A 24,457-nucleotide genomic window follows, 5' to 3' on the forward strand; every position below is an offset into this window, starting at 1 on the left:
CTTATTCAGTGACACAAAGTTACATTTAAGGCTGAATTAATGAAAATGCAAATTTGGTAGTTTTCTTTAGCTTTGCTCTTGCCATTTTGTTTCCTCACTGTGTGTTCTGCACGAGACGTACATCTGCTTTAATGTCAGCCTATATTCATGTATTCTGAATTTCTGGGGATTTTTAAAACTTAATGAAATATTCTGTGTCCTTCTTTTCTTCTTTCCTCCATTCCTCCCTTCCAGCTTTTCCTACTTCAACTGTATGTAATGGGTATTTTATTAAGGGCTTATGTGGGTTAAAAAGAAAATCAAGAGTTTTTGCCTTTATGAAGTTGCAATCTGTCAAAGACTGATGCCATAAGGAAAAATTTCTAACGTATCATTTTTTTATTATCTCATCTTAAAGAACACAGGGAAAATGTGCCCCACTTTGTATGGAAAATTTCCTAAAGAAAACTGTTGTGACTTTGGACAAGAAGAAAACTTGGCAATGTTTGCAGTTAGATATTAAGTATGTTAGGGACTATTATATTAGTTAATTATTTTGAACTCACCATATAAACATTTTACATATATTAAGTTATTTAATTCTCAAAATAAACCTACATGGTAAGTAATATTATTGTCTGCATTTTACTGAGGTGATAAGTAATATTATCTCCATTTTATTGAGGAGTAAACTGAGGCACAGAGAAGTCAAGAACCTGGCCAAAGGTCACACATTCAAGGAAGGAGCCAGGATTTGATAAGCATCAGGATCCGGTATGTATCAGGACCCAGAGTCTAAGCTCCTACATTAGTCTGTGCTGCCATAACAACAGGACCCAGAGTCTGAGCTCCTATTAGTCTGTTTGTGCTGCCATAACAAAACACCATCAACTGAGTGGCTTAAACAACAGACACTTCTTTTCTCACAGTTCTGGGCACTGGAAGTCCAAGATCAAAGTGACAGCAGGGTCAATGTCTGATGAGGGCTCTCTCCTTGATTTGCAGATGGACATATTCTCCCTGCGTCCTCACATGGTTAAGAGAGAGAGAGAAAGAGACAGATGTTTCTCTTTTTCCCTCTTCTTAAAAGGCCACAATTCTATCAGATTAAGGTCCTGTTCTTATATTCTTATGACTCATTTAAATTTTTTTTTTTTTTTGAGACAGAGTCTTGCTCTGACACCCAGGCCAGAGTGCAGTGGCACAATCTTGGCTCACTGCAACCTCCCCATCCTGGGTTGAGCGATTCTTTTGCCTCAGCCTCCCGAGCAGCGGGATTACAGCTGCATGCCACCATGCCTGGCTAATTTTTGTATTTTTAGTAGAGATGCAGTTTCGCCAGGTTGGCCAGGCTGGTCTCAAACTCCTGACCTCAGGTGATCCGCCCACTTGGCCTCCCAAAGTGTTGGGATTACAGGTGTGAGCCACCATGCCTGGTCTGGCTCATTTAATCTTAATTATCTCCTACTATCACTATCTCCAGATAGAGTCATATTAGGCTCCAACATATGAATAACGGGAGGACAAAATTCCATCCATAGCATTTTACCATTGGCTTCCCAAAATTCATATCTTTACTACATGCAAAATACATTCATCTCTTCTCATCAGCTCAAGTGCCTTAACTCACTGCAGCATGAACTCTAAGTTTAAAGCCAAAGTCTCACCTAAACATTGTCTAAATCAGACATGGATGAGACTGGAGATGTGATTCATGATGAGGCAAATTCATCACCAGCTGTGAACCCGTGAAACCAGAGGAGCTACATGTTTCTTTTCCATAATACAATGGTGGGACAGGCATAGGATGGACATCCTATTCCAAAAAGGAGATATAGGAAAGAAAGAAAGGGTGATGGGTCCCAAGCAAATCCAAAACTTACTAAGGTAAATTCCATCGTATCTTAAGACTTATAAGGCTTGAGAAAAGCTCTGTTTGGTTTGATGCACTGCCTTCCAGGTCCATGGAAATGGCAGGTTCACTTCTAGGGCTCTGCAAGACAGCCTGCTCTCTCTAAGGGCTCCATCCACACAGCTTTCTGTGACGATAGCTCTGCTTCTAAGACACTGGGCAGGGTCATCCTGCCCACTGGGCAGGGCTCACTAAAACCTGAGAGACAGGCTTGCCCTTTGAAACCAAAAAGGAAACTGCCTTGGCCCCTGGGCCTGTGGTGGAAGTAGCAACCCTGATGACTTCTGAATCACTTTTTGGGGCATTCTTTCCTTTCCTTGAAGAACAGCACACATTCACAGCCAAATAGCTCTACGGTCTGGTTCTGTAGAATCCAGAAAGTCCAGTATCCTTTTCTCATTCTTCCCTGCCTTCTCTGTCTCCTTCAGTTCAAACTGAAAGTGTATTTGCTGGTATAATGTATCTCTATTCCTACCTTCTGCTGAAATGACTGATTAAGTCCATGAGTGGCACCCATGATCTTGTTATCAATTGGTTGTTCAGCCACACCCTTGGTGTTCTCTTTATAACACAGTTTCTCATTTTTTGCAATATGAATAGGCTGAGAATTTTCCAGATATTTAAATTTTGGTTCCTTTTTGCGTAACAACTCCTTCAATTAACTTCTCTTCTTTTGCATTTTACTATAAGCAGTCAGGAGAAACCAAGATGCTCCTTAAACATTTTACTAAGAAATTTTCTCAGCCAAATATCCAAATCCATCACTTGTGAGATCAAGTTTTATGCCATTTTATAAAAGGATCACCTTTCTTCCAGTTTCCAATGACATTTTTCTCATTTCTTTCTGTGACCTCACCAGAATCACCCTTAACACCCATATTTCTACCATTTACCAAAAACTCTTAAAGTCTCTATCAATTACCCAGTTCCAAAGCCACTTCTACATGTTTAGGTATTTGTTACAGCAGCACCCCACTTTTTATACCAAAGTTTTCTTTAGTTTGGGTCACCAGAACAAAACTGCAATGATTATAATTAATTAATAGTTAACTTTCAATTTGTCTTTCATATGATATTTTTGGAAACATAGGATGCATACTACGAAAAGAAAAATAAGATAGCAGTTTAAGTGAGGTTTACAAATAATGTATGAGAAGGAGCTATAAAATGTTATGTTATTACCGTCGTTGAATGCTTTTTAAAATCTCACATTAGGTAATGTTGAGATATATTGACAAAACAATCCTTTTATCAAATGCTTAATACATTGCTTAAAAATGTATAAAATGTTCAGAATAATATGCAGCAGATTTTTTATAACCACTAAAATACTTTCTTCCAAGGTATTTGTGTATATTCAATGTTAAATAATCTTGATAAAAATTTCTGGTAGTCATATCATTTCTAAAATAAGGTAGTAGAAAGAGTGTTGGTTGAACTAAAAATGGTCTTTGATCAGTTGATTTTTTCCCAGGCATCAATTTCCTCATTTGTAAAGGTGATAAAATAGATCACCTTTACAATGATGATATATCACATATGTTCCACTCTTAAAATTTTGATTCTAAAAATCTTGGTGTTTAGCATTGTGTCTGTCTGCTTTATTGAACTCTCAATCACTAGGCAGAATTGGAAAAATCTTCCTAGGTAAAATTACCTGCATTGCTTTCTGAGCAATCAGTGCCTGTTAACTCTTGGACAAGTTCATCGTTTCCTGTTTGACGAAGAACATCCAGAAATGCAGAGAACCAGTTTTCTTTCTGCACAATCCTTTTTAGTAGTTCTCTTACACCTGATTCATTTCCGTTGTTTTCTGCAGCAGCAATCTGTTGTAAGAGAAAATTAGAATTAAGTAAGATCAAACATCTTCTGAATAACCTTAAACAGGAAATACCATTTAGAAAAACTGAGCAATTAAGCATAAGTATAAATAAAGGCTTACATTGAAACATTGAAGAAAATAGCTATGTTACCTGTAGCAATTCTGAAGTTGGCAGGGAAAAAAAAAAGTCTCTGGACAAAAAAAAAAAAAAAAAAAAAAAAAAAAAAAATTCTCTGGACCAAGTGTCCTTTTAAATATGAACCATTTTTTTAACGCTATTGAATTATTCAAACCTGACACCTACAAAATAAATTTTACCTCAGCCATTCCCGAATAAAGGGTAGAAGAGAAAGTATCTTTAGTTTGTAGCCATGTTATATCTGTTTTCACCAGTTTCTTTCTGTATATCTAGGACTGGCTATATTTTTTCAATCTATGGAGTCTGTAAATAGGAAATCAAACATTTCTTATGTAATTCTTCTTTCTTCATGATTATCATTATGAAATAAGTAATTGCTACTGCAGATTTATGTTCTTTCCTATTCAATATTTGCACAGTTGATTATTACTATAATCAATTTTTCTCAAATTTGTGTTTATTCAATGTTATGGGAAATTTGTTTTTATATCTTTTTTTGGAAATATGGGGCAGAATTATTTTTATATCCATTCATTAGAGTCTTTAGACTTCATTTATTTTCTCTTTTAGGTTAATCTAGTAAATTCGTTTTAAATGTGGATCATTTGTGTAATCATTGTTACAGCGCATCTCCTTAGGTCATAATACAGCAATAAGGATTTGGAGGAAAGATGAACTCAAGCCATGTTTAGACATGAAAGAAGTTAGGCAGGACATCGTTAGCTTTCTGTGGCATTTAGCAATTTACTTCATCTTCCTAGACCTCGATTACAATATGTGGAAAACAAGGCAGCTGAAAAGAAATTTCGGAGTTTCTATCTCTTAGCTGCACATTAGAAACAATCGTAGAGTTTAAAAAATACTGATGCCTAGGAAACACCCCTAAAAGATACTGATTTATTTTATCTATGTTAGGAACTCAGATATTAAAGAAAAATTAAGGCATCTTATGTGATTCTATCAACCTCCCAGATAAGAAATATTGCCTTTGATATTATCAAAGGTCCTTCTCAACATTTGCCAATCTTACACATGTAAAATTTGGATTGTTTAGTTCTTTCCTACAAATTTATGTATTTTCTAGTCCTATAAATATATTCCATAACCTTTTATGTCAGCAATTTGTTAATGTTTTTGGAACAATGTCTGGCACTAATTCAGTGTTAGAATTATTATGGATGACTGGGAAGAGTCATTGTTACAAACACCTCACCTGCACAAGCACATGCTGCATGGTCTCTACCCAAGGGATATTTCCGTCTTAACATCTAGTAGTTAAGAATGCTGTTCTAGGGGACTTGTATTAATCCAGCAGCCCAGAAGTAGGTACCAATATTAACTCATTTACAGATCAGAAATCCAAGGCACAGAGATGTTTAGTTATCTCTCTGAGGTCACAAAGCCAGTAAGTGGCAGAATTAGAATTCGATCCCAGGCAATTGAATTTAGAGGTTGAATCCTGCCTTCTTGAACTATAATTATCGCTTATAATTTTCTCCAATTTTAGTTCATTTTCTGGCAAGAAGTGGTTAAAAATAACTATTTGAACTCAGTAAATTTCAAGTGAATTCAGTCCATGTCATCCACAACATTTTCTAAGCAGATTTTTGCTCATTTTTTACCATTTTTTTTCTAACTCTCTTAGTCTCCTAGTGGAAATTCTTTGGCTTCCCTGGTGTTGTAACATCTTTATTATCATCTGCTAATTTAACAAGTAATTGCTATAGATGTAAATAAGACTAGTTTCAGTGCCTTCTTTTAACTCAGCCATTCTCATATTTTATTACCCCATCCTTTAATCAGCTTTAAATACATTTGAAAGAAGCAATCAGGAAGGATTTCCTTAAAAAGAACCAGTGAGGCACTGTAACAAATACTGTTATTAAAAAATCCCTAAGCATATTCTATCCACAAAAGTTTCTTCAACTACTAATCTATTAAGTCAACTTTTACTGTGGAATCATATTTGTCAAGCTTTCTTTGCCTTTATTGAGTCCAAGCATGTAAGGATCATGATGTCATTATTTCCTAAACATATTCTTACAATTTGAATGTGGAACTACATATATCTGTGCAATTTTAGCAGCCTCATCAAGATGCTGAATTTTTAAGAAATCTTCTCAGTTTTGGTGCTGGAAAGTACATCAACTCCCTTTGACGCAATTATGTAATTTTAAAAATTTAATCTGTTCTCCTAAAACATTGTAAAGATATTAGATCCCAATATGTAAACACAATTACAGAAATTCGTGGAAGGCAAATATTTAGATTTGAGACTGCAACAAGTCATAAAACGATTGTCACCCATGCCCCTACTCCACTCGAAGTTTTCTCTATGAAGTTAAAAATGGATGGATGTTATCATGACTATGTAGTCTATTAACACATTGTTAACTAAATTATGAAATATAAAACAAAATTAATTTGGGGATAATACAATTCAATGCTTTCATATTCTAAATTATTTGATATGTTTTTTCTTTCCAACAGAAATCAGTGAAGAAACCAATGACATTTCCATAAAGCACTGGCTTGCCAACACAATTGTACAGTTTAATGCAAATGTTTTCTTCCTTTTATAATAATCTTAGATAGCTATTTAAATATGATGGTGATTTTTTTAACCCAGCAGAGTTCAACTCTCAGATAAAAGTAAATCAAGAAGCAAAACCTGTATGTTAAAAATAAAGAATTTTAAAGAACCAGTTTCCCACAAAAAGTTAATATCTTAACCCAATGAATATTTATTGTCACATTGACATAGCTAATTTCTTAGTCATACTTTTTTTTTTTTCAAATGAAATTCTTATCCTTCCTAATTTGCCAGACAATACAATATTCTTGGGGAGATTGACTTGGGTACTCAACTTGATGTTGGGAGAACTGGACTGTTTTCAGCTGGACTAGTCATGGCATCTCTGGTTCTCCTGTGTAAAAGAAAGGGGTGTGGAGTCTCCAGGACTACAGATGCTTTGTGTTCTGAACTGGCCAGGGATGAAACATGCACCTCTCTTTAGCTGTTCAGCTTGATTATTAAGACACTATGGAAATGTTTATATGATCACTTCAGTTCCCAGAGTTCATGACTGCCTAAGTTGATGGGTGTGCCAAGTTGTAACAATGCCAAGTTGTAACTTAGCATCCTAAAAGAGGAGCAAGGCGGTACAAGGATCGCTTTATTATAATGATTGATAAAATGGCATATATATTACTGCTGAATCTCTGGTATTTAGAATAGTCCCTTGTATACAGTAGACATTCTTCTTTCCTTCCTTCCCTCCCTCCCTCCCTCCCTCCCTCCCTCCCTCCCTCCCTCCCTCCCTTCCTTCCTTCCTTCCTTCCTTCCTTCCTTCCTTCCTTCCTTCCTTCCTTCCTTCCTTCCTTCCTTTCATTCTTTCTTTCCTTCTTTCCTTCTTTCTTTCTTTCTTTCTGACAGAGTCTTGCTCTGTCGCCCAGGCTGGAGTGGAGTGGTGCGATCTTGGCTCACTGCAAGCTCTGCCTCCCGGGTTCACACCATTCTCCTGCCTCAGCCTCCCGAGTAGCTGGGACTACAGGCTCCCACCACCAAGCCCAGCTAATTTTTTTGTATTTTTAGTAGAGACTGAGTTTTACTGTGTTAGCCCGGATGGTCTGGATCTCCTGACCTCGTGGTCCGCCCTCTTCAGCCTCTCAAGGTGCTGGGATTACAGGTGTGAGCCACCGTGCCCGGCCTACAGTAGACATTCTTTCATCAACACTGATGAACACTATAACACAACTTCAAGAAAGGACAAAACAGTCTCTGTGTTTTTCTCCTGTCTTTTCACCACTAGCATGGCATCTGGCACAAAGATGCCACTCAATAAATTCAAACTGAATGAATGAATGAATGAATGAATAAGTTTTTGGGTACTTGCTGGACACAAACCTATGTCTAAAGTCATTTTCAGAAGGCCTGCTGGAATCAGGGGCAGGGGCTAGGAAATGGAGTGGGAATCCTAAACTGAAATAATAGATCAAGTAGAAAATGTCTATGGTAAAACAGAAAAAGAACAAAAATACCAGACCATTTTATGGAAGTCTTGATTACTTATTTTAAACCATCAAAAAAGCAAATTTGGAAATCTTATTTTCATCATTCATCCATTCTTTAATGCCTAGCAACACAATTCAATACATCATGTGTTTTCAATACTTATTCCAGACACTTTCAGAAATAAATTCAATCAGTCTATCAATCAAGTAATCAATGCTTATTAAACACCAACCCTATACCTAATCCTGGTTAGGTTCTGGGATGAAAGAGGTAATTTCTTTTTCAAATCAGTATAATCTAGGGACTTTAAGAAGTATATCTCAATTGCAACATGGGGAATTTACCTAAATCTCTCAAACTTAAATTTACAAGGAAATGTAATCAGATGAATAGTAATAAAAGTCAACACCATTATCATATCAAATAGCTCTGATTTATAAGCGTTTTCATAAACACTATTTCTGATTTGATGTTGAATAAAATACTGTGAGAAATTTTATGATGTCCATTTTCACAGGTAAATGTAGCATCAGGGAACTTAAATAATTTGGCCCGAAGTAACACATACAGTAAGAAGCCAAGATAGACCTCAGATCCATGTGTTCCCCTTCTACAGTCTTATCACACTTTGCTGCTGTAAGATAAACCTTCATCAATGACCACCACCTCAATATAGATTATTCTTCCAAACATAATGCTTGCTTCTCATTGTCCACCATAGCTTATTTTTGGAACTGATAATACATGTAAAATGATGCACACAACAATTATTCCAGACTCTCACAGAGATACTATTACTTCCTAGAGAGCCTCAAATGTATAGCTGCTTAGTCTTTCGGGGCCTCCTTTGAAATGTGAATCAGAGGGAGAATTTGGGTTGCTTTGGCCTTAACTGCTACTAGTACAAGAAAGTCCCTTTACTCTATATCTTCTTTGTGTCAAATCCCTTGCATTACTGCTAGCTGCCTCCAAGCTTGCCAGAATCAAGAACTTGGATAAAATCTAGCTGGCGGAAATTCAATCCAGGCAAGACAAAAGTGATGCTGATAGGCAGAAGTATTTAGAGTAAATAGGGAGAAGTGCTGTTTCGCTGGCAATCGGGACATCATACCCACCAAACATAAACAGCTTTGTGGTGTTACTGGACTCTGTTGCTTCTGGACTTCTAACAGCTACTGTGGCTGGAAATGCCATCTTCCATCTCCAGCTGGCTTGAAGGCTGCATACTTTCTTCCAAATTAAGATTCTGCCACAGTGATGTACACATTTGTCATATCCAGCTGGACTACTATAATGCGTTCTAGCTTGTTCTCAATACACAAAACGACATAAACATTACAGACAACAGTGCAAAGTAATTTACTTGTTGGGAAAACTGGCCATCAAAATTAGATGCATGTTTGGGTCTTTGGACAGGCCCTGTGTCTGTCAAGTCTACAAAAGATCACTAACTTTATTCACTAAAGACTAAATTACATCATAGGCTATAGCCAATCAATCAAATGCCCAGAAGTTAGTAATGAATACACAAACAATGGATGAACCAAAAAGAGAGGAAAAAAATGTGAAAATCATACAGTGGTGTAGACAAAGCCTTTGACTTTTAGTCATGGCTTTATTCGTCTACATGTCTTCCAAAACAAGACTTTTGACTTACGAGCCTGAGTAAGTCAGATGCAAACAGGTCAGCATTTATACACACCTCAGTACATCTTCACTTATCAAAAAACAATTCATATCACATTTAATGTAAAGTCATCAGTAAAATTCGCCCTGTCAAAATGCCACCTTAAGAAAAATCCAGTTTCTCCACTAACATGAAAAACTGAAATTAGCAACACATTCTTTCAATGAATTGTTTTTAAATTTTGATTCTCAGAAAATGTAGAAACTTTGATTAAAGAAAGAGAAAAGGGTGTGTGTGTGTGTGTGTGTGTGTGTGTGTGTGTGTGTGTGTGATTGCAATTTACCCATTTGGGCTAAGAATAAATGGCACAATATGTAATGTGGGGCAAAGATTGGAAAACTTTTTCTCTAAAATGCCAGATAATACATATTTTCGGCTTTAAGGGCACATAGTCTCCATCCAATTGCCTTTGGAGTAGAAAGGCAGCCACAAACAATATGTAAACAAACGAACATGACTGTGTTCCAATAAAACTTTATGAACACTGAAAATTAAAAATTGAAAAATCTAGAGACCGTCCTTAGCCTGGGGGCCTGAAAAAAACAGTAGCAGGCTGGATTTAGCCCGTGGGCCGTAGTTTGCTGACCCCTGCTCCGTGCAACTACATTAAATAAGAAAAACATTCAACACTTTGGGCAAATTATTTAATCTGCCTCAGGTTTTCTCATCTGCAAAATGGAGTTAATAACATTAGGAGCCTCAGTGGGTTACTCTGAACATGAACTGTAGTAATACATTTTGAAAATGATACCAAGTGCACATAGTAAGTGTTCAATACATGTTACCTGTTAATATACATTACAATTCTAAAGTTAACTCCTTTTTAGTTCAGTGAAAAGATTAGAAAAGTAGTTCTTTTGTGTTTAAATTTTCAACATTGTCTTAAAGTGCCTAGATGTTGTCTTCTCAAAGGAAGAAACTAGATGTGCCCAAAGATGTCATGCACATTTGGAAAGGGGCAAACGCACAAGGAAACCTGCTTTGCAAAATCTGCCTAAAAGGCTAGCTCCGTCTGAACAGACACCTACCCGGTTTCTGTCTTCAATTGTCAACAGTTCCTCCTCCATGCACTTATCCAAGACGTCTCTAACTAGAAGCTTGTCCACCAGAGTGGGCTGAAGGAGGTTCAGCAGTTGGAGACATTCATCATGAGCGTTCTCAAACGATGGAGAGGGCAAGTCAGTGAGCTCAGGGTTCATGTAGCGGGCGGCCAGAGGGCTGCCCGCTCTTCGGAGGGCCTCCACGAATTCCCGAGTCCAACCAAGGTGCCAGACTCCCTTCTCCAAGGTGCTCAGGAGCAGTTCAACTGCCTGCATGTTCCCGGAGGTGGCGACCGTCCTCTGAATCTGCTCCTTCACCTCTGCAGGCAGAAAGGTCAGGTAGTCCAGCACAGGCTCCACCTGGATGTACATTTTCACCCTGGCCCTGAAGCACGAGATGAGATAGCGGAAATTCTCGTCTGTGGAATACCCATTCGACATCTTTCTTTCTCAGAGAAGGGAGAGTGTTCTCCCAAGCAGATGGTGCTGTTCTTTGCGGGACAGGTGAGATGTGCGTGCCGCTGTCCGCTGCCCACTTGGAGGAGAAGGGTCTACCTCTCTGTGCCTGACAACGACCAGGTTGCCCGCAGAGCCCTCCGGCCGGCGCGCGGGGCTGCGGTCGCACCTGGGCAGGTGGGCAGGTGGGCAGCGGGGAGGCGCGCGGGGCCGCGGGCGCGGCACTTTGGACTCTGCGGTGTGCACCCCGGGTCCCGAACCGGGTCGATCCGGCTGCACAGACGGGTAGGAGCTTCGAGTCTAGCTTTCTGTCAGGCAGTTTTTAAGGAGTTTCCCAGACTTTGGTTTCTGTTTCGATTCTCTTTTCAGGACTTTGCAAACGTAATCGGCCTAGAGGGGAGGGAGTTTCCTCAGGGAGGCGCCACCTTTTGGTCGGGGCGGGTGAAGACGGGAGGCCTTTGGTCAAGGACACCGCGGGAAACAGAAAAGGAAAGCGAATTCTCTCTGGCACCAAGACCAACACTCTAGCAAAGCTCCTCCTGCGGTTATTTTGTTTTCCCAGCGGGGTTCTGCCTTAACAATCAGGTCCTTTGTAGGTCAAAACGTGCAGTGCATAAAAGCCTGTGATTTGGGACTTTCCAATGGGGAAGTGAACAGAAACTGCCACAGACCCGGCCGTGAACAGGGAGTTACCCTCGGCTGGTGAATGCAGCAAGGCAGGCCTGGCTGAGGTTGGTGAGACTGCGAGGGACAGGTGAGAGATGAAGCTCAGAAGACATCTTTGCAGAGATGTGGAGAAGCCAGGAGGAAGTCACCTCTGTGCCCTCCCTAAAATAAACCTGACCTCCCGTGGGTTCCCAGACACTAACTTGTTTCCCTGGGAATTTGCAGGTGGGTACGAAAAAGTGAGTAACAATAAACAGTTAACTTTACTGCCTCATATTTAGGTTGCTGGTATTTATGCAGCTTTGACCAGAACCTGGTAACAGATGTGGATGGCCTTGAACCACCAACTCAGCTTATACGGAAGTCAAGACTGAAGGCTTCCTAGATTCCAGCTTGTAAGTTCCCTATATTCTTTAATATACAACTTTCCTTTAATAAAACAAAACAAAAAAATCCCCCAACAACTTATTTTTGATATAGCTGCCATTCTTTTCTTGGATTCAATACAGCAAGTTTTGGCTGGAGCAGCTAGGAACTTAATTAGCAACTAATGTACCAACTTGTAGTAAACATCAACATTTGTCTATGTCATGAGAGAAAAAAAACATATTCACACTGAAAAATGGCAGCTTCATTTTGGTACAGAAGCCACATGAATGTGAGTCCTTAAGGTTACTTCTCATTTAGGAGGCATTCTGTAGTCACGTGTGACTGTGGGTGGTAGGCACATACACACCATAACTAGAACCTCATGGTCCAGAATTATATAAAGGATGGAGAGATCATTCAGGTTATCAAAGAGACATATTTAGGAAAAATAATCTGTTAGCACAGTACATTCAATAAAGTCTGTGTAGACCAGGAAAACCTGATAGTGCTTTGAACTGGATAATAGAAGTACAGAGTCTTGGTGAGTGTTGACTAAGGGCATACAAAATATCCAAATGAGCACTTTATGGCAAGGTGTCCTATTTTATTCTCTAATTATCTTATGTAGCAAGACTTTTTCTACCCCTGAAGGATTGTAAGCTGCTTGAAGAAGGGATATATTTACACAGTAACTAGTACACTACTCACAGGTAGTGGGACCTTGATGATATCTCTCCTGGGAGTTGTATTTGAGTTGACCCCAGTGGCTGGCATAATGTCAAATACACTGAAAGTTGAAGTAAATGAAACCTTGGACTTGCAGGTAGGCCTGATTTATACTGTTCTTTTCTGTTTCTTCACAGAACCCTACTCCTTTTTCACTTAATTTTGGGAGTTGACCTTGTGCCCAGATAGAGGATAATCCAATTAGATATTTCTACAAAAGTACTCAAATTATTAATTTTAAGTATTGGGTCTATGAAAATATCTTTTAGGGCTATTGCAAAAACATACTCCTACCCTCCAGCTGCCAGTGGGTTTTATTCAACATGTTAAAGCACAAACTAACCAACCAAAAAACATCCTTTTTCCTGGCACTTATCCTTCCGTTTCTTGGTTTCAAACATGGGGGAATGAGAAGGGGTTGCTGACTGAATACGGGGAACCAGTTAATGTTATTTTCTTCATACCACTTAATTGTTGCTCTGGAAGAGAAAGGATCAAATGTTTGGTATTTGACCTTTTCACAAACACCAAACATTTAAACCAAAGATATTTAAATATTTGGCATTCAAATTATGTCATTCATTATATCATCCAGTCATTTAAAATATGTTTATTAAGTATCTATTACATGACCAGCACTGATCTAGGTGCAGTTAATAAAATTAACAAAGTTCCTACTTTTATGGAGTTCACATTCTAATGGGAGTGGGAAGATAGATGATTAGTAATGGCTAAAAAATACACAATGTGCTATGTGAGGATAAATGCCATGAAGACCATAGTAAATCTAGATAATAATGTATATTACAATTTCACAGGTTGATTTCCCTAATAGTCATCCTCATCTAACCCTATGAGCATCACATAGTACCCAACAATAGCAATTCATATTTTCTCACAAGTAGGAGTCACTCTGCTGGATGAGGTCTGAGTGATGAGGATTAGGCGTGGGTGGGAGGGACTTCTTTTTTAGGAATCTCCCATGGTCTTGATAGGACCCTTTTTGGAGAAAGGAGGTTAAGGAAACAAAAGCCAAGACACAGTCTCTCACAATGTATCCTTTTTTCATCTATATTTTTTGCATCATGATTTAGTTTATTTTCTGTTTTTCACTTGAGTAATTAATTGTTTTCCTCTGTCAAGTTTCTTCTAAGAGGTTTCATTTTAATCCTCTTCACCAGTTTCCAAATGTAAGTTTCTTTTTCCTTTCTCTTTTGAGGTAGGAGATCCTGCTGAACTATATATTTTCCCATTGTTATGCAACTTTTCATTTGAGTTTTTAAAAAGTAGTAACAATAATAGCTGCTACTACAATTTAATGACCATGCGTAGCAGTAATGTCTTTTTCAAAGAAAATGACAATAATTTAAGTTTAGTGAGAAACCCTGGAATTGTTGTTCTGTTCCTTTACTTGTTTGCTCATTTGTATCAATAATGAGCTTGCTTTGTGTAATTTGAAGTGTTAGATTCTCTTAACCTGGCAGTGTGGGGTATGGTTAAGCACAGAGACTCTGAGTTCAGGCTGTCTGGGTTCACATCTCAATACTATTTCTTAATTGCTGTGCTTCGAAAAATCACCTCAAATACATCAGTTGTAAAATGGAAAGATTCCAGTACCATGTCATAACAATTGGTGCTAGCGTGTTACAGTAGCACCAGTCTGGCATGTTTATGTGCCCAATATGTGACTCCAACACACTATGCTTATATAAAAAACAAAGAAGAGATGGTGCGGTGCTAGTCTTCAAAGAATGCACAATATATAAAGGAAAGAATTTAGTTACATATATAATATATATACATGTACATATTAACACTATATAGTAGTTAGTCATTTAACTGAGACTTTAAGCAAGACTTTCAGCCATTTAACTGAAACTGATAGGCTGATTTAGCAGGAAAGTTTATTAAAAGGATACTGCCATAGCTTTTTATTTCAAAAATAGTAGTAATCCTAAAATAGAAAAAATTTCTGGCTAAGTTCACTTAATCTTGATAATAATTTCCTAATCACTTTCCCTAATTCAATTAAAATTCTGGTTTTAAGCTTTTACATATAAAAAGTTTTCTACATAGTAGTTTTGGCAAAAAATGGAAGTCACATATCAATAGATAAGTTTTGGAACATTCATTTTTCAAGTACTCCTTCCATAGCTTAAAGTCTTTTCAAAAACAGTTAACTGCAAATGTTTTTGTTAAAACAGTACTTTTACCTTAAAGGCTAGATTGTAATTGTTTTATTTTAAAATAAATGCTTAAGAGCAAACTACAGTCAAATGTAACTAGACTACCATTGTCTTTATCTTGCAATCATGATTGACATTTAGCTAGTAGTGAGGTTTGGGTTAGATGTCCCAGTCTGTGTCCATTTTGAGTTGGGAGCGGCTATTCTAATTGCTTAATATCCATCCCATAGAAATTGTTAAATATTTTTATATCACCTCTGCTCATATTGAAATGAGTAAAGTTCCCTTGTCTCCCTGTCAGGTTGTGTGATGGGGCAGTGGCTCGCTTCTTCAGTGCTGCACTGCTCAAACCTCTAGGGGAGCATGCAGATGGGCAGGCTGTGGGGCTCCGACCCATGGCAGTGTCTGGGGGTGGATGTTTATAGCTTCCGAAGCCTCAGTGGGCATGTGTTACAGGGTGATCTTTTAGTTTTGCCGTCTATAGGTGGCCTGTCTTAACAAGCTCAATTAGACCCTCTACATTGTCACAGGACAGAGGGTTTTCTGTATCCCAGGTTCTTGCCTTGGTGTACTGGAAGAATCGGATCACACCTGGGCTTGGAGAATGAGTGCAAGCTTTTATTGAGTGGAGGTAGCTCAGGGGAAGTCAGAAGGGGATGAGTGGGAAGGTTTTCCCCTGGAGTCAGACCACTCAGCGGCCTGGGCTCCCCTCAACTGCCCCAACCAAACGCTGCGACGTTCTACTTCTGCCAGAGAGTGGCCTGCCAGCGTGCTGGTGCCTTTTGGTGTGTTCCTCTCGATGTCCAGCCGCCTATGTGTTCTACTGATGTGCTCCTCTCGAGTCCAACTGCCTCTGTATCTGTCTGCTGGGGTCTTGGAGGTTTTTATAGGCACAGGTTTGGGGCATGACAGGCTACGGTGGTCTTGGGAAATGCAACATTTGGCAGGCAATGCTTGTCCTCACCTAGGTCCATGAGGGTAAAACCCTAGCTCTCGATCACACCCTCCTTTACCCAGCACTTCCGTTTCCCCTTTCTGTATCGTTTAAAGGGACCATGCTCTTCCCTTTCCAGCACTTCCGTATCATTTATCCCCTCTGAAGAGGTACAACTAACTGCCTTTAGAATATGGACAATGACTGGTTTTAGCTGCTTCCTACTGACAGGGGGCATTGTTTTGGTAAAAATGGCAGTCAGACTCCTCCCAGAGGTCTATCTAAGGGTTCCTAGCAAAGGAGAGCCATCGTCCGAGGCTCCGGTTGCCTGATTGTTTGGAATTTGATGGCTTTTAGGCATGGGAGAGAAAAAAAAAAACAAGTTCTATAAGATTAAGTATGCATGGGTTAAACGTGTATTACACAGGGAAAGAATTTAGTGCCAAAGACTACAGAGATAAGAAATGAAATATACTAACAACAACAACAACAACAACAACAACAACAACAACATTGTACCCTGAGCTGTTTCAGCCTGGTGAAGGAAATTAAACCTTGTATGGGAGCAGTTAAATTTTAGAAGGGTGATAACTGTTGTTGCCGTATCCTTAGCAGTTAACAGGTGCACCCTGGGAATTCTGGGGTTTGTGAGCTTGCCTGGTGGCCACTAAAGCTTCTGTTTTTTTCCTGTATTTCCTCTCTCTTTCCTGGACCTCCCTGTCTCTATTTTAAAAGACCAAGGTGGCCATTTTCAGGAGGTCCTCTAATGTACTATCTGCTCCCAGGGCCCATTTCTTCAAGTTCCTCCTGATGTGAGGAGCTGCCTGAGTAATAAATTTATCCTTTAGGATTAGTTGCCCCCTGACTGAATCAGGAGATAGAGAGGTGTGCTTTACAAAGGCCTCTCCAGGAAGGCAGTGGGATTTTCATCAAATTCCTGTCCTACATAAGCACTCTATTATGCACACCGGAAAGTGTCTCCTCTTCCAGTTGCCCATCTCATCATTGGGATCCCATTTAGGGTCATCCATTGGTACTGCTTCTCTTCTAGTTGGATAATGTTTGCCCCCTTCCCTGACACTATATGTGATACAAAGCTTATCCCCGAATCTCTCTGCGCTTGCTGAACAGCGTGTTTCTCAGTGTCTGTCAGGGTCTGATTCAAAAGTAACATAACATCTCTCCAGGAGAAGTTCAAATATTTCGGTGAAATTCTGGAAAGCCTCTATATATCTCCCAGGGTCATCTGAAAACTTGCCAAGGTCCCCCTTCATTTGCTTTAAGTCCTGTAGGGAGAAGGCGACCTGGACCTTACTGGGCCCAAATTCACTGGGCATCAATTGGAGAGGCAAGAGTAAGACTGGGGTTTGTTTAGGGTGAGGATTTCTAGGAGGGGGCAAGTGAGAGGCTGAAGCTGGATAGGGAGGTCGGGGTGGACCCAGAAGAGCAGAGCTTGAGGGAATTGGCTCCTCTGCTGTGGGTGCCTCTGGGACTCGTATCTTTAATTCGCTGGGCTTGCCCCTTGCAGCCTTCCTGAGACAGGAAACAGAAGGGCTGAAGCAATCCTACATTGTCGGCAAAGGTCTGGATTACCTTGCAAGGTATAGAAAGTTTGCACATATGGGGCCTCAGACCATCTGTCCTCAAGTCTACAGAAAAGTTCAAATTGCCAGATGATATTTAAATGAATGGTCCCTTCCTGAGGCCAAGCCAGTCCTTCCTGTAAATCATAATTTGCATAAACCTTTGTGCAGAGGGCTATGAGGCATTTTTCCTCCAGATTCTGAGGGTCAAAGTAGTCCCAGTGGCTTAGGATACACTCCAGAGGAGTATAAGTTGGGGGTAGTGAAGAGAACTGGTTGCCCATTCTGAAAGACAGGGAATAGAGGCATCCCTCATTTCCCTTCTATTTTTTCTTTTCTTCCTTTTTTTTTCTTTTTTCTTTTCTTTTTTTTTTTGAGATAGAGTTTTGCTCTGTCACCCAGGCCGGATTGCAATGGCATGATCTTGGTTCCCTGCAGCCTCCGCCTCCTGTGTTCCAGCAATTCTCCTGCTTCCGCCTCCCAAGTAGCTGGGTCTACAGGCAAGCCCCACCATGCCCAACTAATTTTTTGTATTTTTAGTAGACATGGGGTTTCACCATGTTGGCCAGGCTGGTCTCAAACTCCTGACCTCAGGTGATCTGCCTGCCTCAGCCTCCCAAAATGCTGGGATTACAGGCGTGAGTCACCACACCCAGGCTTCCCTTCCTTCTTTCAGTGAAAAACTCAGGGTGTGTTGGAGAGAGAAAGCGAGCATCCTCCCTCCACTCTCCACCCCTTATCCCTGAGCTCCAGAGACCTTGGCAGGTGCCAGCCGTAAGTACCAATGAGGTATGTACCCATGAGGCAGGAAAAACATAGAGAATAGGAATTAACTGCCCTCACCTATGCCTCCCTTTCTCCCTGCTATTGGCAAACTTTTGAGTTCCCTGGGCCTGTTTATTCCATGATCCATGGCCTCCTTCCGTGGGGTGGGTTTTAGTTGGCGGGAATTGGTTCTGCCCATTTACACTGTGTCTGTCACCTGGCTTTGGATTCCTCAGGCCCAGTTTTTCTTTCTTGGGCCTCAGTCCGAAGCTTAAATGGAGTTTGGGACCAAAAAGGTATTTTAGAGGCTGTTTGTATCTGTTTAGAGTATCTCCTATGTGCCCTGCTGAATTTGCAGTTATCAGCCAGCAAGGGTCGCTCCTCTGTTAACTTCCCTATCAGAAATATGTGGGGGGCATGGGGAGCCCTCTCACTTGGAAAAGGAAAAAAAGAGGAAAATGGTAAAAGGGGCAAAAAAAGGGGGATACTGGGAGAAGAACCCCTTGCTTAGTGCAAGTGGGCTCTTTTAATCCTTATAACTTTCCCATCCTTCCCCCAGTTCAGACCAGGTTGAATTCCCTGGCAAGGGGAGGTTCTGTTGGCATGGCAGGCAAGAAGCATCCTGTAGGGTCCTGGCTATCACCTGTTTTCTCCTGCCTCCCCCACCCCCCCCACCCCCCTGGGGCTGTTGGACTCAGTCTTTGCCTGCTGCAGGCATGCCTAGGCACCCGCGCTGAGAGGGGAAAGGGTAAGGAGAGGTGCCCTGAGCCATGCATGACTGTGGCTGTCAAGGTGGAGGCATACCTGGCACCTCTAGGAACAGTTGGTCTGATTTGCACCTTTGGTGGCTGGGCCAAATACTCATTTTACTTAGTAACATTGACACAGCCTGTAGCAAAACACTTAACATTGTAAAGAAAGAGATGAGAGCCATTTCAAACTGTGTGAGAGAGAAAAAGTGACAAAAAGACAACAGAGGCTTGCCGGGTGTGGTGGCTCCACCTGTAATCCCAGCACTTTGGGAGGCTGAGGTGGGTGGATCACCTGAGGTCCGGAGTTTGAGATCAGCCTGACCAACATGGCGAAACCCTGTCTCTACCAAAAAAAAAAAAAAAAAAAAAATAGCCGAGAATGGGGGTGTGTGCCTGTAAACCCAGCTACTTGGAAGACTGAGGCAGGAGAAGTGCTCAAACCTGGGAGGGGAAGCAGTGAGCCAAGAGGAGCACTCCAGCCTGGGTGACAGAGTAGGATCCTGTCTCAAAAAAGAAAAGAAAAAAAGAAAAGAGAAGAGAAGAGAAGAGAAGAGAAGAGAAGAGAAGAGAAAAGAAAAGAGAGCCTCCTACTCATAGGAAAGAGAGAGACGTGGCAGGGTTTCGGAAGAAAGGCAAACCCGACAGTTTCGCATTCACTCACACTCACCTTCTGAGATCCTGGATGCATCCCCAGTTGAGATGGGAAAAGTTGCCCCACTGCTTAAACCTCTAGGGGAGCATTCAGATGGGCAGGCTATGGGGCTCTGACCTCATGGCAGTATCTAGGGGTGAATATTTACAGCTCCTAAAGCCCCAGTGGGAGTGTATTACAGGGTACTCTTTCAGTTTTGCTCTTTTAGTTTTGCCATCTATAGATGGCTTATGTTACCCAGCTCAGTTAAATCCTCTACCTTGGTGCAAGGACAGAGGGCTTTCTGTATGCTGGGTTCTTGCCTTGGTGTACTGGAAAAATCGGAATCACACCCGGGCTTGGAGAATGAGTGCAAGGTTTTATTGAGTGGAGGTAGCTTGGGGGAAGTCAGTAGGGGATTGAATAGGAAGGCTTACCCCTGGAGTTGGGACTCTCAGTGGCCTAGGCTCTCCACTGACTATCCCAGCCAAACTCTGCATCATTCTGCTTCTGCTAGTCAGTGGCCTGACAGCATTCTGGTGCCTGTCAGTGCGTTCCTCTCCACATCCAGAAGAATGCCTGTGTATTCTTCTGCTGATGTGCTCCTCTCAATGTCCAGCTCCTTCTATGTCTGCCTGCTAGGGTCTCAGGGTCTTTTTTATAGGCACAGGATGGGGGTGTGGCAGGCCAGGGTGGTCTTGGGAAATGCAACATTTGGGCAAGAAATGCCTGTCCTCACCTAGGTTCATGGGGATGGAGCCCTAGCTAAGGATCATGCCCTCCTCTACTTAGCACTTCCCTTCCCCACTTCCATATCATTTAAAGGGACCACATTCTTCCCTTCCCAGTACTTCTGTATCCATATTATAGTTGACAAAGTCTTAAAGTAACATTAGGAAGGCTGTAGAATTAATTAGTGAAATATTGAGATAAATTGAATCAAATTTTTGAACTGCTAAATCATGAAAGGTTAAACTATGATTTTAAAATATAAGCATTATCAACTACAAATTTTTTTATTATCAATGCACTGAATTATATAAATTACATTTTAAAATCTTTTTATTCTTATTTTTATTTTTATTTTTATTTTTTTGAGATGGAGTCTCGCTCTGTCGCTCAGGCTGGAGTACAGTGGCCGGATCTCAGCTCACTGCAAGCTCCGCCTCCCGGGTTCATGCCATTCTCCTGCCTCAGCCTCCCGAGTAGCTGGGACTACAGGCACCCGCCACCTCGCCTGGCTAGTTTTTTGTATTTTTTGGTAGAGACGGGGTTTTACCGTGTTAGCCAGGATGGTCTCGATCTCCTGACCTCATGATCCACCCGTCTTGGCCTCCCAAAGTGCTGGGATTACACATTTTAAAATCTTAATTATTTCATCTCATTCCTTACTTTTTAGTTTTTGTTGTATTTTATGATAAATTATTATAGTTGTACATGCAAAGATTTTCTAAATGAATGCACATATATTTACTGGGGTCCACATTCAAATGTTTTTAAAGACAGTGATCAAAAATTTGTATTTTTATTTTATTATAATAATAATTATCATTATTTTTAACTTTTAAGTTCAGGGGTACATGTGCAGGTTTATTACATAGGTAAACTTGTGTCATGGTGGTTTGTTGTTGTAGGGAGACCCTTTGAAACTATTGCTACATAATAAAAGATGAAATGCTCCTGATTATTGTAAATACAAAATTGCACGCAGGATTGTGTAAAGACAATACCAGGTGGGACTGCCAGAAGGAGCCAATAGTCAGGGAGGTTTCACATCACCAAGATTCCTATCCCAGAAAAGCAGATGTTCATAGCTCTGGGAATGGAATGCGACCCTTGTGGAGAGCCTATAAACAGATGCATGAGGGGCACCTGTTCATATGGATAAGATAGGGTTATAAATGCCCGCATCTTGCCATGGCTCTTCCAGGCCTCTTTAGGGTTAAGGCATACTCCTTTCTGAGAATTTCTGATCTAATCGGTTGTCTAGCTTCACATCCTGTTTCTATTGATTGATTGTAACAAGCTTTTGCTGCAACTGTTACTGCTGATTAATATCTTGCTAATCATAAGTTATAGAAAGACTGTGTTTCTGTTTAAACACTCTGTGAGAAATTACTGATGCACATACTATACTGTAAATTTTTCTCTCTGTATACTGTACTTCTGCATACAGATGTTATGTTAAAGAATTACTTCATCCCCATGTGACCATCTCACCTCATAATCAAACAACCCTAAATCCCTCACTAACCTACCCCTGCCCTCACTAAACTTAATAATAAATGCTGGTATATCCAGTGCATTGGTGGCATTGCAGGACCAGAAGGCGGTGACCCCCCTGAACCCAGCTTTCACTATCTTGTGTGTGTCTATTATTTCTCGACCTGCTGATCCTCTTGGGAACAAAGAAAGAGCCCCGTTGCATTGAGGGCTGCTGACCAGATCCCACAATAGTTGTACAGATTATTTCATCACCCACATATTAAGCCTAGTATCCCTTAGTTATTTTTCATGATATTTTCCCTCCTTGCACCCTTCACTCTCCAACAGGCCACAGCATGTGTTGTTCCCCCACGTGTTCTCATCATTTAGCTCCCACTTATAAGTGAGAACATGTGGTATTTGGTTTTTTGTTCCTGTGTTAGTTTGCTAAGAATAATGGCCTCTAGCTCCATCCATGTCCCTGCAAAGGACATGATCTAATTCTTTTTTACAGCTGCATAGTTTTCAATGGTATATATGTACCATATTTTCTTTATCCAGTCTATCGCTGATGGGCATTTAGGTTGATTCCATGTCTTTGCTATTGTGAACAGTGCTGCAACGAATGCATGCACACAGGTGTCTTTACAATAGAACAATTTCTATTCCTCTGGGTATATACCCAGTAATGGGATTGCTGGGTTGAATGTTATTTCTGTCTTTAGGTCTTTGAAGAATCACCACACTGTTTTCCACAATGGCTGAACTAATTTATACTCCCCCTAACAGTGTGTAAGCATTCCTTTTTCTCCTTAACCTTGCCAGCATGTGTTATTTTTTGACTTTTTAATAATAGCCAATAATTTTGATTTTTAACAGTAAGGCAATGCTACAGTAGGTCAAACCATTTTGTATGAATATTAAAATAAAAGAATGGCTCAAAGAATGCTACAAACTTGCTTTCCAGTTGTTTTATGTACCTAAATACACACATTGGCCTTGAAGAATATCTCCAATAGGAAGTGCTGACACGGCCCATTCAGTCCCTTTTTGTGGTGGCAAAGTGAGCCAAATGACCACTTAGGAAGTTGTTATCAGCCTATGTTCAGATTAGACTTACATAGAAACCTGTATAAAGTTATCCATTGCCTCACAGTCTCCATGGTTAGAACTTTAGAGTCAGTTATTTTTCTTTTCAAATCCATTTGTAATTTCATTCTTCCGTCAGAGGTGAGAACTAGGGATTAGGGCTTCTGTTAGCCTGGGGTCAACTGAGGATACCATTGATTCTCATTTTTGATGGTAGTTATATTCTATAAAGTCACTATAAGCACTGAATTTGTGAATACTGAGCTATTGCTTCTAGAGAAAACACACGGTTAGGTTCCTGTGAGCCCCAGTCACATTTTTGTCTACTGATCAATACATAACCTTGTTTTGTGTGTATTTCTGTTTATAGACATTTTACTTAGTATATATTGTAGATTCATTAACATTGAATTCACAACCAGTTGCACTATGACTCATATGTGAACAAAGCTTACCTAACATACTTATTTTCGTTTGTGTTCAGAAGTATTAGATTACACTTCAGCATTGTGCTTGGAGGCCATTTTAAAAAGTGAAATCACTAACAAAGAGCACAAAAATGTGAAAAATTGGCACTAAATATACTATGAAAAGGATACTTAGAGTACAAGAGCTGAAACAAGAAGGCAGAGCACTGCCTTGTTTGACCTCAGTTAGGAATCTGAGAGTCAGGTGATTCAAATGTTTCATTGTTCTGCACATGTTTGCAAATGACTGTGAAAGGGCCACAACTATTGATTATTTGGGGGTTACAAATAAGTATTAGCAAGTAGCTGAATTCACACATATGAAACCCATGAATAGTATCAACTCTTTTGTGGTTTGAATTATTATGTCCCCTTCAAAATTTATGTTGAAATATCGTACCCAATGCAACAGTGTTAAGAGGTGGGGCCTTCAGGAGGAGATTAGACCATGAGGGCTGTGGCCTAGTGGGCAGGATTAGCACCCTTTTAAAAGTGAGTGAGTTCAGCACATTTTGTCCTTCTGATCCACCATGTCAAGAAATAGCATTCATGGCATCATCTTGGAAGCAGAGGCTGGGGACCTCACCAGATGCTGAATCTATCTGTGCCCTTGATCTTGGACTTCCCATCCTTCAGAACTGAGGAAATAAATTTCTGTTCTTTATAATTACCCAGTCTCAGGTATTTTGTTGTAGCAGAACTAACAGACTGAGACAAACTGTATATATATAGCTTGCTGGCCTAACCAGGAGAATTTGGAAACTGGATTATGTTTTTTAGATATCTTCCTGAATCATTCATAATTCATTTTGGCTAAAGCTGTGATATAAGTGAACACATATTTTCAGCAATTTATGAAAGGACATGTAGTCTGGAACATTTGTCTGCTAAATTCATTGGCCTAGGCTTTGTCACATATTTGCTTAGAACAAATAAAACCTATTATGCATTATATAAAATATGCAACTTCGGCTGGGTGTGGTGGCTCACGCCTGCAATCCCAGCACTTTGGGAGGCCGAGGCAGGTGGATCAC

The 24,457-nt window shown here is 40.2% G+C and overlaps 2 protein-coding genes across 2 annotated transcripts in view; one reads left to right on the plus strand and one right to left on the minus strand.

Annotated features, from left to right (window-relative positions):
* IFIH1 (interferon induced with helicase C domain 1) overlaps window positions 1–11,393 on the minus strand; it is a 51,703-nt gene extending 40,310 nt beyond the window's left edge. Inside the window, exons 1-2 of the mRNA XM_005573322.5 lie at window positions 10,583–11,393; window positions 3,549–3,717 (exon numbers count right to left, since the gene is read on the minus strand). Coding sequence (XP_005573379.1) covers window positions 3,549–3,717; window positions 10,583–11,035 — 622 coding nt within the window. The 5' untranslated portion in view covers window positions 11,036–11,393. The remainder of the gene's footprint in view (window positions 1–3,548; window positions 3,718–10,582) is intronic.
* A 300-nt stretch (window positions 11,394–11,693) lies between these two features.
* The window catches only part of GCA (grancalcin), a 44,944-nt gene continuing 32,180 nt past the window's right edge, over window positions 11,694–24,457 (plus strand). The window contains exons 1-2 of the mRNA XM_065525579.2: window positions 11,694–11,804; window positions 11,998–12,111. The gene's annotated coding sequence lies outside the window, so the exon portion shown is untranslated. The remainder of the gene's footprint in view (window positions 11,805–11,997; window positions 12,112–24,457) is intronic.

This window comes from Macaca fascicularis, chromosome 12 (assembly GCF_037993035.2).
Source record: "Macaca fascicularis isolate 582-1 chromosome 12, T2T-MFA8v1.1".
Classification (NCBI taxonomy): Eukaryota; Metazoa; Chordata; class Mammalia; order Primates; family Cercopithecidae; genus Macaca; species Macaca fascicularis.